Genomic DNA, 13,328 nt, shown 5'->3' on the forward strand with positions numbered 1-13,328 from the left:
GTTTCTCTGCAGCCCTGACTGTCCTGGAACTCACTTTGTAGACCAGGCTGGCCTTGAACTCAGAAATCCGCCTGCCTCTGCCTCCCAAGTGCTGGGATCAAAGGCGCCACCACGCCCGGCATAAATCTTTTTATAAAAAGGGGGGAGGGGCTGGAGAGATGGCTCAGAGGTTAAGAGCACTGACTGTTCTTCTGAAGGTCCTGAGTTCAATTCCCAGCAACCACATGATGGCTCACAACCATTCATATTGAGATCTCACTCCCTCTTCTGGTGTGTCTGAAGACAAGTTACAGTGTACTTACATATAATAAATAAATAAATCTTTTTTTAAAAAAAGAAAGAAATTAGATTTAGGGATCTAGCTCTCTTCCCTCTCCTGTCTCTCCTCCCCAGCGATAAGGGGTAAAACTGGGGGTGGAATTCGCTACATGCTCCAGGCCTTCCATCTGTCCCCGCTCTGTCTGCCCCTCTGTGGGCAGTTCTTCAGTGCCCATGTGTGGATGGCCTGGCAAAAGCCAGGGCTTTGGGGCTGAGCTCACTGCCTGGGGCCTCCAGAGCCCCTCCATCTTCACCCAGCGCTGCATGCTATACCCCTCCACCCAGCGTAGTTGGAGTCGCTTCGCCTGTCCTCTGAGGTCAGGTGTGGCTCCTGTCCCTTTGTGGTCACTCTTTATTCTGCCATCTGCCACTTTCCTTGGCTGGTCATGTGGTTGGACTGTGCATCACCTCTTACCTGGATCCCCCAGGCTTTAACCTTCCAGTGTCCTCTGTTCTGCCACTTGGTAGCAAATTGGGGCACACGGCCACTCCACCCAAGCCATCTACCCCAGTCTCTAACTGCTCTCAGCTTCTGTTTGGTCACACCATGGGAGCCTTTGCTGTGGTCTCTGGCCTATCTCAGGGTGACAGGGCATGGACATTTCCCACAGGGAGAGATCCTTCCTCCAGGTAGGGATCTTACAAATCTTGTTGAGACCTGCAAAGATCTTTTGTACCAGCCCCGCACTCTGCCCTCTAACCCGTGCCTCTGTTTCTTCACAGCTGGGCACCACAAGATTTAAGGCGTGGGACCTATCGGCAGAATGTCTTCTCTCTCTGCAAGCAACCCTGAGGCCACCAAGATGAGCACCTCAGCCCGGCCTGTGAGCGTGCCCGGGCATCAGTAGCCGGGGGCCGAGGGGCCACCGGGAGCAATGGTGTACTAGGCCGGGCGCGAGCTCAGGTTTCGCACTCGGATCTCACGGCAGAGTCACCGTGGAGAGGCCAGGGTACCACAAACTTATGGATTTTGACAAGAAAGGAGGGAAGGGGGAGTTGGAGGAGGGCAGGAGAATGTCCAAAACCGGCACGAGTCGGAGCAACCACGGAGTCCGCAGTTCGGGGACCAGCTCAGGGGTCCTGATGGTGGGCCCAAACTTCCGAGTCGGCAAGAAGATAGGCTGCGGAAACTTTGGAGAGCTTCGCCTAGGTGAGTCCTGTGTATTTCGTCCCTTGTCCTTCACTAGGCCTCTCAGGAAGGAGGAAACCTGTTCTGGGTGCCCTTCAGGCACCTCACGTCCCAGCCCTTGCTCGGGGTGGTCCTGTGAGGGAAGTACTCTCAGGGCCCACACTGCCCGCCCTCCCTCCAGCCCGAGGCTTGGCTCTATGGTAAACCTGATCATGGTGATGCTTCCCCTTGGGCCAGTGAGGACTACAGAGTCTGTGTAGGACAGAATCTGGTCACGCTGAGGGGACACCAGTGACCAGCACAGGTCCCGTCCTGGTGCAGAGCCTCTGCAGCCCTGTCACAGGGTTGTACTTTCTGTGGCCTTGGGCCTCTGAGCCCTCTGCCTGCACCCCATGGCTTCAGTGTCTCCTAAGGCCCAGCTCAAAGATGGTTCCTACACAGTAAGACATCAAACCTTGAAGTCAGCCATTATGGTCACGCCTTTAATTCTAACAATCAGAGGCAGAGATAGGCCAGACGGCTCTCTTGAGTTGGAGGCCAGCTTGGTTCTCAGAATGAGTTCTACGACAGCCAGGGCTACACAGAAACCTTTTCTTGAAAAACCAAGAAAAGAAAAACTACAGGCCTGAATCCATGCACGCACGTGCACATGGCCTGCAGTGTCTTCCTGGGGTCCTGTCCTCAGGCAGCTAGGGCAGCTGGTCACAGCTCATGACCTGGTACAGACCCTGTGCAGGAGCTGTCTGTGGGAAGCCGCGAGCAGGCGCTTGTTGCTTCCTGTTCTCCATGCTAGGGGTGGAGCCTGTGCCACCAGCTTGTGCACTTTGACCTTTGTTGGAGTGAAGGGCCAGCTCCCTCTCAGCTGGATGCTCAGAGTCCCTGTCAGCTGTTTACACCCTAACCTAGGTTAGGACTAGCACCTCAGGGGTAAGGTGTGCTTGGTGGGAGCCAGCCTGGGCTGCACAGTGAGAACTTGTCTCCCTCCTCCCTGTTCTCCATGACTCCACACAGAGTGAGCCTTGAAGGTGCTAATTTCTCTGAGTGTGAGCTGCTTCCTTGCCTGAGCCCTCACCCTCTACCCCACCCCCACCCCTTATGAGGTCTGGTGACCTGGCTGAGCCACTGAGCGCCTTGGATCTACACAGTGGTAATTGTTGATGATACTAGGAAGTCGAAGCCCTTCGTTTGTGCAGCTTTCCTCCTTTGATTATGGGGCCACACTCCCTGTGTGTGCCCTCTTCCTCTTCTTTGTAAGAAAGGGTCCCACTGTGGAGTGCTGTCTGTCCTGGAACTCACTCTGTAGACCTGGCTAGCCAGAACTCAGAGATCTGCCTGCCTCTGCCTCCCAAGTGCTGGGATCGAAGGTGTGTGCCACCACTGTCTAGCCCTCCCACACACTTTTTTTTAGGTTTTTGTTTTATGTGTATGGGTATTTTGTCTGAGTGTACATTGCTGCACTGTGTACCTGCCTGGGGTGTCTGAAAGAGAGCACCTGATCCCCTAGAATTAAAGGTAGGTACTGTTGAGAGCTCCTGTGTGTGTGTGTTGAGAACTGCACCCAGGTCCTCTGGAAGAGCAGCCAGTGCTCTTAACCACTGCGCTGTCTCCCCAGTCCCCAGCACATTTAAGAAAAAAATCTCACTGTGTGTATGTTGGGGAACAGACATCCCATACACACACACACACACACACACACACACACACACACACACACACACACACGCCTGTGAGGGTCAGGGACAACTTTGGGGAGTCTCATTGCTCTCCTTCTGTGGAGTCTGGGGGCTCTGGCTTGAACTGAGACTGGCAGCTTGCATGCAGGTGCTCTCCACTAAGATGGGGCACACTTGCAAACTGTGGGCTCAGAATGGCCGTGCCTACATGACGGGGGCTTCTGCACCTTCAGCCTGTCAGTTCTGACATCCTTGAAGACTTGCAGTGCCTAGCACAGGGAATCTGCTCTCTCAAGGACTTGGCTCAGAGGCGGGGGCGGGGGGAGCAGCAGCAGAGCAGGGTTGGATCAGTGAAAACCCCAGGAGAGGTGGCCACAGAAGAGACCCTGAGGTGGTGAGAGTTAGAGACATCTGCTCATAAGCAGGTGTTGGCAGCTGCAGCGGAGGAGGCTAGAGCTCCCTTGGGTAACTTCGACTTCCCGCATGTGAGAGCCCTGAACAAACCCTCGCAGAGGAGAGCTGGCTTAACACTGTGTAGGCCCCACCTCCCTTGCAAGGGGCAGTCCTTGGCTGCTCCCCAAGGAGATCTGAAGTGCCTGCAGTGTGGGGTAGAGACCAGACCCATGGTGCTTCACCTTATACAACCTGGCATACCTGTAGATCACAGGAGGTGGGAAGCCATCACTGTCAGAGAGAGAAACGGGCCCAGCTACAAGTGGGCTCTGAACTTGGCCTGGTATCAGAGAAGGCTGCTTGCTGATGTCCATGACTGCTGGAGAGTGATGGAGACCACCCCAAAGGGCTATGCTTCAGCCTGGGGGCACTCTTTACAAGTTGGTGGCTGGCTTTGACTGGGGGCAGAGGCCCCAGCAGTGGCTGAGGCAGTTGTAGACACAACCTAGCCACAGAACCCATCCCAGTGGCTCTGCTTACTGTAGGAGTTGGGACCTTTCCCTGCAGGCGTGGCAGGTGCAGCCACTGGGGGTGGCCCTGGAGATGGTCTTTGTGACTAGTGATGCTGAGGCAGGCCTGCCCTATGCTCAGACAGCAGATGGGAGCCCTGCCTGCAAGGAGAGGCTGACTGAGTGGGGCGGAGCCCACTGCTAGACTCCCCAGGGTCTGGTCAACAGCATGGGGACTGAGCATTATGTCCCCTCAGCCAGCCAAGCCATCTTGGTCGTATGTGTGGTTTTGTGGGGGTGCCTCCAAAGTGAGGATGGGCTGTGTTGTGACTGCTGGGTCCCAGGGAGACATCTCCCCGTGACTGCATGCAAGTGAAGAAGTGTAGTGCCTGGGATGCCTAGGCAGTTGGCTCTTGTGGCCAGAGGCTCTTTAACAGCTGATGAGAGGGGATTGGATCTCATGGCTTCTGGGTACTGTGCTCCGAGGAGACAGCCTCCTTGGGATCTGGGTGGGCTGGGCTAGGTAGGCCGCAGTCCTGACAATCTCTCCGTTGCCTCTCCAGGAAAGAATCTGTATACAAATGAGTACGTGGCTATCAAGTTGGTGAGTGTGCCCTGCCTGTCCTCGCCCTTCCCTGCGCCCTTGCTGGGAAGAGGGCCGGGGTAACAGACCTCTGTCCCGCAGGAGCCCATCAAGTCCCGGGCCCCACAGCTGCACCTGGAGTACCGCTTCTACAAGCAGCTCAGCACAGCAGGTGAGGCGGACTCGGGTGCTGGGCCAGCACTCCTAGGCCAGCAGCGGCTCCGGACACCCAGCATGGATGTTTCCTTCGCAGAGGGCGTCCCTCAGGTCTACTACTTTGGCCCCTGTGGGAAGTACAACGCCATGGTGCTGGAGCTGCTGGGGCCCAGCCTGGAGGACCTTTTCGACCTATGCGACCGCACCTTCACGCTGAAGACGGTGCTGATGATCGCCATCCAGCTGGTGCGGGGGGCTGGGGCCGGCAGGGTGGGGTGAGCTGGGCTGCGCCTAGGCGCTGAGTCCCCGCCTGACTCGGCTCACCCGTAGATCACGCGCATGGAGTACGTGCACACCAAGAGCCTCATCTACCGTGACGTGAAGCCTGAGAACTTCCTGGTTGGGCGGCCAGGCAGCAAGCGGCAGCACTCCATCCACATCATCGACTTTGGGCTGGCCAAGGAGTACATCGACCCTGAGACCAAGAAGCACATCCCATACCGCGAGCACAAGAGCCTGACAGGCACAGCGCGCTACATGAGCATCAACACACACTTGGGCAAGGGTGAGCAGCGCCCCGGGCAGGGGCGGAGAGGGGCGGGGCGGGGGAGTGCATCTGAACCCGTGCTGTCCCCCGCAGAGCAGAGCCGCCGGGATGACCTGGAGGCGCTGGGACACATGTTCATGTACTTCCTGCGCGGCAGTCTGCCCTGGCAGGGGCTCAAGGTGGGTGTAGCCATTCCAGTGGGGGCATGGGGTGTGGGCTTGGACTCTGGGTGCTGAGTCCAGCTAAGACCAAGGTCACATCGCGCAGGCAGACACGCTGAAGGAGCGCTACCAGAAGATTGGAGACACCAAGCGTGCCACGCCAATCGAGGTGCTGTGTGAGAGCTTCCCGGGTAAGGAGCCTGTGGCTGCGCCACGCCCACTTAGTGCTGCCCCATCATGTGGCCACGCCTATAGAGCCATCCTTCTGGGTTCCCCCATGTGACCACGCCCCTGGACCTCTTCCGCAGAGGAGATGGCCACCTATTTGCGCTATGTGCGGCGCCTAGACTTTTTTGAGAAGCCAGACTACGACTACCTGAGGAAGCTCTTCACCGACCTCTTCGACCGCAGCGGCTACGTGTTTGACTACGAGTATGACTGGGCCGGCAAGCCCCTGGTACGAGCAGGTGATGTGAGAGCTCTGGTTTAGGGATTGGTGTGTGAGGGGTACACTAGGTGGGCATCTCCATAGGCAAATCCGCATGGGTCCCCCTACAAGTGAAGAGGTTCCCCAGGTTGGGAGCCCCGTAGTTGAAGGGGTTCCGATTGAGATGCTCACAGCTGAAGGGGTGCAGGTGGTGACACAGACCCGGGTTATATGGTAGGGTGTAGGTGGGAACTTTGGTGGGAGGGGCCGACCTCTCCAAAGTGAGGGGCGGCTGGGGCCAGGGCACAGGTCAGGAACTGTCCTGGGGCTGCAGCGACACCTGCGGCTCCATCCTGTCCTGACATCCGCTCTCGCAGCCGACACCCATCGGCACCGTCCACCCTGACGTGCCCTCCCAGCCACCACATCGCGACAAAGCTCAGCTCCACACCAAGAACCAGGTGAGGGCCGGCCAGGTGTGGGGGCCCATCCTAGAGGGGATGGAAGCTCCTGTGACATTTGTCGCAGAGCAAGAGGTGCTAGCCTGATTACCACTGCCCTTCAAGGCGCTGAACTCCACTAATGGAGAGCTGAACACAGACGACCCCACCGCAGGCCACTCCAACGCCCCCATCGCGGCCCCTGCAGAAGTAGAGGTGGCGGATGAAACAAAGTAAGGCTCAGGGTGTGCAGTGACTGAGAGCCTGCCTGTGCTGGCCGCTGTTAACCCCATCACCACCTCATACCCCATTGCCCCGTACCAACCACTGGGTAAGCATCCCCACATTCCCCATCACTGCCCTTGTCACCCGTGCAGGTGCTGCTGCTTCTTCAAGAGGAGAAAGAGAAAATCGCTGCAGCGACATAAGTGAGGGTGGGGGCGGCTGCTTGAGATCCCCAGGCGGGTGTCCAGGAAACTGGCAGTGTCCTTGGTGGCGTGGGGCGCCTATGCCCACCTGCAGGCACCATCTTTCGGGACTTGGGGTCACTTCCTTCACACAGGACTTTGGCGGAAATCTCTACACCCTTGTCTCGTCACCCCCTTCGAGAGCATTAACTATTTAAACCCAGGAGAGAAGCGCCGCGCCGGCCCTGCTGCGCCCTTGTTAGCTCATAAAGTCCAGCTTGTCCCCTCAATCCAAAGGCCATTTTCTCGAGGGGGGCAGGCCCGGGGCATGGGTGTCACACAGGGAGGCCTCAGCCACCAAAGGGGAGGCGTGTGCACTTCCACAATGCTGCACCAAAGCCGGGGCGGAGCGCGGGACGGTCACCGCATAGGGACTGGTATGGGCCCCAAAGCCAGGGCGGCCGTGACCCGTGTCCCTGCGTGCAGGGCCCACGGGACAGAATCGCCTTAACGCCAGGCCCGGGGCAGCAGAGAGGCGGTCCCACGGGAGGGCCAGGCCTTGGTTGTGGGAACTGAGTTCTTGCTTTACGACGTGTACAGAAATGAACTTATGTTTCTCTGGCGCTTCTTTGAAGCTGTAGAGTTTAGGGGCTTTTTTTAAAAAAATAAAAATAAAAGAAAAACATCCCAGAGTGTTGGCCTGGGCTTTCTCTGTGTAGTCCTGGCTGACCTGGAACTCACTCTGAAGACCAGGCTGGCCTCGAACTCAGAAATCTGCCTGCCTCTGCCTCCCAAGTGCACCACCACCACCCAGCCAGGTATCATGTGTCCTAAGCTATCTGCTTCCTAGGGCCTAAGATGGCAGAGCACATCTGGCTGGTAGCCAGCCTTGTTGCCTGCCTTTTTGCTTTCTTGGTACTGTGAAGGTGTCCTGGGGGAACTGAGACACCCGCCTGTCAGCCACCATGTAACACTCAGAGGACATAGCACTCAGTGATTCAAGGCAGATGTTTTCCTTTATTTTAAAAAAAAAAATCATTTGGGGGACACAGTGTGGAGGGCACACCTCCCATGGCTTTGGGATGGGTATGGGTTCTGGGCAGGAAGTCACTGGTACAGAAATATGAGGAAGTGGAACCCCAAACTGGAGACTGCGCCTTCTGGGACATCACTGGATGGGGTATGTGGTGGCCTAGAGGGCCAGGGCTGTGGTATGTACAGGGGTGTTCTGTGGTACCCCTGGGGAGCCACGTCAGGCCAGCTGGGTGCCCAGTGCATCTTGATGGGCCTGCAGGCTCAAGGCTGAGCTCTGCTGAGCACACCAGTGAGGAGTCTGTCCGCCTCGGGTGGGTAGTGCTGACTGGGCACTTGTACTGCTGTGAGAAGTAGAAACTATGGCCACATGTCACCTACCCTGGGGCAGAGCTCCCAGCGGCTCTGTGTACATGCCCAGCAGGCCAGGGCTTCAGGGGGCAGCAGTGCACGCAGGTCAGGACCTGGGAACCCCAGGGAGCAGCTGAGAAGAGGAGGAACATGGAACCCAGACCACTGGCTGGAGGAGAGGCCCGGCGTGGGCTCCAGCGGAGTGTGGGCTTGTATGCATTGCAGTGTGCAGTTGAAGAGAACAGAGGAGCAGGGCAGGGCAGCACCGGGGCTCGGAGCTGGCCTGCTGCCCTGAGCTTCAAGGACTGCGACCTACCACGCTCTGTCCATCCAAGGCTAGTCCCACTCTGTCCCCCAAGACTGAGGGATTGTCTCAACGGGGCCCAGCCCATGGCCTAACCACCTCCCCAGTGCCTTGGGCCAGGCGGTCACACTTGTCACTGTGGACACAGCCCCTTCCATGATGATGTGGGAGGTGGTGGGGAGGAGGCAGGCCTGTGGCTGGCCAGGGTGACCCGGGTGGATGGTCCTAGGTGTAGAAGATGACTTCAGGGATCTGCCCATCCTCCACAGATGTGCCGTTGTTGTTCCCAGCCGCGTAACAGAAGGTGAAGCAGGTCTTAGCCCCCGTGGTGGGAGACTCGTGGGTCACCTTTCGTAGACCTTTGGTGCCATAGTGAGAGTCTGGGCCCTGGCGGTGGGTGGGAGGCATAGTGAGTGAGGTCAGGATGCCCCAGGACTGCTACTACCAACAGAGAGGCACCCACAGCCCGAGCCCGCAGGGACCGGGAACAAGCCCTGTGTTGCAGTGCAGGCCCCACCTTCAGCGTGGCACAGGCGGTGTAGTTCACATTGGGCAGGACCTCCACGGGCTCCTTGAACATAACACGGAAGGTGCTGGCAGAACCGTCGCAGCTGAAACCTGTGTCGTTCTGGCCAAGGACTGTGTTGCTGTCTGTGTGGATGATCTGGGGACAGACGCTGCTCAGCTGCCAGCTGGGCAAGCGGGCTACAGGGACTGATGAGGACGTGGCCTGGGCACTTGGGCATACTCTCAAGATGGGTGTGGCGGGGGCATGGCGAGAGCCTGATGGGACACGTGTGGGACCAGGGTGCATCGGAGGTCCAGCTGTGGCTGCCTTCGTATGGTATGCAGGGGATGGGACTGGACCAGGCTGTGGGTGTGGCCAGGCAGGTTGGCTGCATGGCCGGGGACCTTCGAGGAAGGGGCTGGTGACCTACCTGGATGTTTACTTGGTAGTCAGTAGGCCCGTGAATAGATCCATAGAGCCCAAAGCCCACCACAAAGATGCGCTTGTTGACCGAGAACCTGCAGAAGGAATTGAGTGGCTAATGGAACAATGTCCTGAGCTCATAAAGTTGAGCAGCTACAATGGCCATGGAGCAGCCTGGAGCTGTGGGGAGGGCAGATTGCCCATTCCGGACCAAAGCCTCACCCAACGCATGCGCAGTTCCTGCTGCCCCCCCCCCGCCGTTCCCACCCACATCCCCCGCATGCGCAGTTCCTGCTGCGAACTCCTGTCCCACCTACCTCCCCACCTAAGCTGCCAAACTCTCACCTGATGCGGTCACTGGTGCCGCTGTAACCCCAGCGGCTCTCCACCTGCTGGAACCGGTTAATGCTACACTCCTTGCCCCGCAGGCAGCACCGGGGCCGGTCGATGAACTCCACACGCGGCTTGGGGTTGACAGTAAAATGTAGGAAGAGGCTGACCACCTCCCGGTCCACCAGGATGCCGGACTGTGCCGGGCCTGCGGGCAGAGGGCTGGCTGACAGCAGGAAGGGAAGGCAGACTCAGGACCTGGCCTCAGGGTGGGGTGTCTCACTGTCAGGACCTGGCTAAGTTGAGGGACACCTCCTTCCTGGGACCCACCACATGATCTTTCTGCCTGGCATTTTGGGCTGGCAGACTCCCACATGTGTGGGTCTCTCTAGACCTTTGCTGTAGAACACCCTTGCTTCATACTGGGTAGAGGTTGTATCCTGCCTGTCCATGCAGGGGCTTCTAGGCAAAAGCGGGTTACTTCATAGCCATTCTCATCTCCAGAAGCCTTTCCAGGGCTCCAGGAACATGGCTGACCCTAACCCTATGCGTGCCAGGCAACTCATCTGCCAACAGAGTCCCATCCCAAAGCTGAACCCTGAGTGGCTAATAAGACACGCCTGCCCATCGCCTATGTCTGGAGACCCCAGCGTCTCAGGCAGCATCCTCAAGCCATAGCCTGATGGGTGTGGGTCTAGGGGTGCTGTGGGCGGGCAGGGCTGTGGGGGCGGCGGCTGCCATTCACGTCTGTTACCTGCGGCAAACTCCTCGATGGTCATTAGGGGGAATCGTATGAGACTCAGGGCCTTGCCCAGCACCTTCCTCTTGTTCTCCGGTGTCACCTGAAGCTGCTGCCGTTGACATTCAGCCTCAGACCAGCGCACGACTGCATTGAAGAGCCGAACCTCACGAATGCCCAGGGTATCCCGCTCCAGCACTGCCACCAGCGTGTCTGTGGTAGAGAGAGGCTATGAACCCGGGCTTGTAAGGGCCATGTGCAGATATGCCCAACATGGGATCCATCTTAGAGCCAGGGATCCGCAATCACCGTCCTCTGTCCATGTTTGTCAACGGCACAATGTTTTTATTGGCATATGGCCCTCCCTAAGCACCGTCTCCTTCCTTCCTTCCTTCCTTCCTTCCTTCCTTCCTTCCTTCCTTCCTTCCTTCCTTCCTTCCTGTTTCATGGAGTTCAGACTGGCCTGGAAATCACTGTGTAGCCAAGGCTAACACTGAGCCCTGCCCTCCTGCCTGACCCCTTGGGTGTGGGGGTGATGGGCTGGCAAGTGCCAATCAAGCCACCAAGTCAGCTGAGTCCCAGCCCTCTATAGTCTAGGAAGGTCTGTAACTCACAGCAATCCTCCTGCCTCAGCCTCTTGAATACTGGGATCATAGGTGTGCATCCCAACATCCTGCAACTATTTACTCTGGTTCTGACCCTTTAACAACGTAGTATCTTTTCAGAAACTGTCTTGCCGTGCCGGGGCATGGTGGCACACGCCTTTAATCCCAGCACTTGGGAGGCAGAGACAGGCAGATTTCTGAGTTCGAGACCAGCCTGGTCTACAGAGTGAGTTCTAGAGCTACACAGAGAAACCTTGTCTTGAAAAACCACACACACACACACACACACACAAACTATCTTGCCTACAAAGCCATCAGCAAGAGCCATCTGCAGATGGTACCACAGAGGGCCAGGTAGTCTCCCTAGGCAGGAATCATAGTGATCCCAGAATAGGAGGGCAGGTCCTCAGACACAGGCCAAGGCCTGCTACCAAGTTCCACTGTGTCTATGCCACCCTGGTCCACTATGTCATGTCACTTAGGAGGTAGATTTCCTATTATCTTCAAATCAGAATCTCCAACCTGGCCCAAGCCCCGCCCTTTCCCGTCCCGTGCAATCCTCACACTGGCACGTGCCGAACGGACTCACTCACCCAGGTCAATGTCAGTGAAGCCCTCGGCAGCGATGGCATCCGCTGTGTTCTTGTCTATACTCTCCAGGCACAGGCTGGCTAGCTGGGGCTCATCAAAGAGCCGTGCCTAGAGAGAGGGGAGGTCAGCACCATCACCGCACGCACTGCCAGTCTGCCCAGCATGGAGCCATGGGTGTCTGACACCCTGCCACAAGGAGGCTGAGGCAGGGGGATGGAGGGCGTCAGGAGACCACTGCAAAAACAAGGCTTTGAGCACCCAGCAGGTGACAATGGTGTCACCTAGCCTGGGATGTGAGGCCACACCCAGAACTTAACTCTGAAGAGCAAGCTCAAGGATTCCTCTCGCGTCCACACACATCAGACATGGAAGGCACCAGAGAGCCTGGGAGGCAGCTCAGCAGAGGGTCCTGCACACACTTAAGGAGCTGGCTATGAGGCCAACAACAACAGCACAGTGGGTAAAGGTGCTTGCCGCCAAGCCTGACTTCCATCTTGGGGACTCCAATGGTAGTGACAGAACTTCATGCAAAAATGTCCTCTGCCCAGCACATGGGCCTGAGCCACACCCACACTCACACACAGTAAACACAGTTAGCCTAGTCTGCGCTCCAGGCCCAGGCAGGGGCTGAGGTTAGCGCAGAGGAGCTGGCTCGGATCCCAGCCTGTGGCTTGGTGGCTCGTAGCCACCTGGAACTCCAGCATGAGAGAAGGCCAGTGTCTTCTGGAGACACTGCACACACACATGCACGAAATAAAACCTAAAGCAAAGGCCCAGGGCGTGAGAGTGGCCTGGTGGACAGCATTGGGGAGGCAGAGACAGGAGGAGCTGTGAGTTCTGGCTAGTCCAGTCTATGTAGTGAGTTCCAGGGCTATACAGTGAGACCACATCTCCAAAACCAAAACAACAGCGAAAAGCGAAAAGCAAAAGGAAAGGAAAGGAAAGGAAGGAAAGACAGCCAGCAGCTGGGGACAGGTGGCAGCCTCCAGCCTCAGTGTGGTCACACAGGCACCTATGTGCCCCACGCAGAGTCCGGGAGCACACCCACCTGTGTGAGCAGCATGAAGGCGTTGTCAGCCCGCAGGTGCTTCTTCAGGAACTCCACACAGTGGGCCTCGAGCGCGGGCACTGCGTACTTCTTGGCCGTGTACAGTGTGGTCATCACTGTCTCTGGCCCGATCTGCACTTCATCTGAGTACAGGAACCTGCAGGAGACACGGACTGTGACAGTGTGACCACCACAGCCACTCCACTTGGCCAGGCACCACAGGTTTGCAAAACACTGTTCAGGAACCTCCTAGAGTTGGCATCTGCTGTGGTCGGTTGTCTGCTGACCCGGGGATGGCCCTCGGTAAGGGCCATCCTGGGCTAACACAGGCCGAGCATAGGCACTCATGGGTAAATCACATGCTGATGGAACTTGGGCCCCAGTGGGGACAGTATGGCTATCTACACCACACTGATCACAGGCTGGGTGGGCACCAGCTCTTGGATTCCATCTCAGCACCACAGCTTAGGCATGGCACACAGCATGCCTGACATTTTTAGATACAGGCTATTTCGAAACATCGACAAAATTAAAAGTCTTCTTGTAAAAAAATTAAAAACAATGTGTATATGTGCACTGTTTAAGAGTGTGGCCTGGGGGGCTGGTGAGATGGCTCAGCGGGTAAGAGCACCCGACTGCTCTTCCAAAGGTGCA

At 57.3% G+C, this 13,328-nt stretch overlaps 2 protein-coding genes across 4 annotated transcripts in view; one reads left to right on the forward strand and one right to left on the reverse strand.

Moving 5' to 3' along the window:
• Positions 1 to 7,452, forward strand: part of Csnk1g2 (casein kinase 1 gamma 2) — an 18,557-nt gene extending 11,105 nt beyond the window's left edge. Inside the window, exons 2-12 of one of the 2 annotated variants that reach the window (XM_029542316.1) lie at positions 1,042 to 1,468; positions 4,586 to 4,626; positions 4,708 to 4,777; positions 4,859 to 5,007; positions 5,092 to 5,326; positions 5,402 to 5,487; positions 5,576 to 5,660; positions 5,778 to 5,926; positions 6,274 to 6,357; positions 6,463 to 6,569; positions 6,714 to 7,452. In XM_029542316.1, coding sequence (XP_029398176.1) covers positions 1,282 to 1,468; positions 4,586 to 4,626; positions 4,708 to 4,777; positions 4,859 to 5,007; positions 5,092 to 5,326; positions 5,402 to 5,487; positions 5,576 to 5,660; positions 5,778 to 5,926; positions 6,274 to 6,357; positions 6,463 to 6,569; positions 6,714 to 6,768 — 1,248 coding nt within the window. In that variant the 5' untranslated portion in view covers positions 1,042 to 1,281 and the 3' untranslated portion in view covers positions 6,769 to 7,452. Of the gene's footprint in view, positions 1 to 1,041; positions 1,469 to 4,585; positions 4,627 to 4,707; positions 5,008 to 5,091; positions 5,327 to 5,401; positions 5,488 to 5,575; positions 5,661 to 5,777; positions 5,927 to 6,273; positions 6,358 to 6,462; positions 6,570 to 6,713 lie in introns of both variants that reach the window. The other variant, XM_021204241.2, reaches the window with a different exon arrangement.
• A 285-nt stretch (positions 7,453 to 7,737) lies between these two features.
• The window catches only part of Btbd2 (BTB domain containing 2), a 14,409-nt gene continuing 8,818 nt past the window's right edge, over positions 7,738 to 13,328 (reverse strand). Inside the window, exons 3-9 of one of the 2 annotated variants that reach the window (XM_021204531.1) lie at positions 12,675 to 12,831; positions 11,629 to 11,734; positions 10,446 to 10,643; positions 9,707 to 9,899; positions 9,369 to 9,456; positions 8,948 to 9,094; positions 7,738 to 8,817 (exon numbers count right to left, since the gene is read on the reverse strand). In XM_021204531.1, the coding sequence (XP_021060190.1) occupies positions 8,656 to 8,817; positions 8,948 to 9,094; positions 9,369 to 9,456; positions 9,707 to 9,899; positions 10,446 to 10,643; positions 11,629 to 11,734; positions 12,675 to 12,831 (1,051 nt within the window). In that variant the 3' untranslated portion in view covers positions 7,738 to 8,655. Of the gene's footprint in view, positions 8,818 to 8,947; positions 9,095 to 9,368; positions 9,457 to 9,706; positions 9,918 to 10,445; positions 10,644 to 11,628; positions 11,735 to 12,674; positions 12,832 to 13,328 lie in introns of both variants that reach the window. The other variant, XM_021204530.2, reaches the window with a different exon arrangement.

Source organism: Mus pahari, chromosome 9 (assembly GCF_900095145.1).
Source record: "Mus pahari chromosome 9, PAHARI_EIJ_v1.1, whole genome shotgun sequence".
In the NCBI taxonomy this organism is placed as follows: domain Eukaryota; kingdom Metazoa; phylum Chordata; class Mammalia; order Rodentia; family Muridae; genus Mus; species Mus pahari.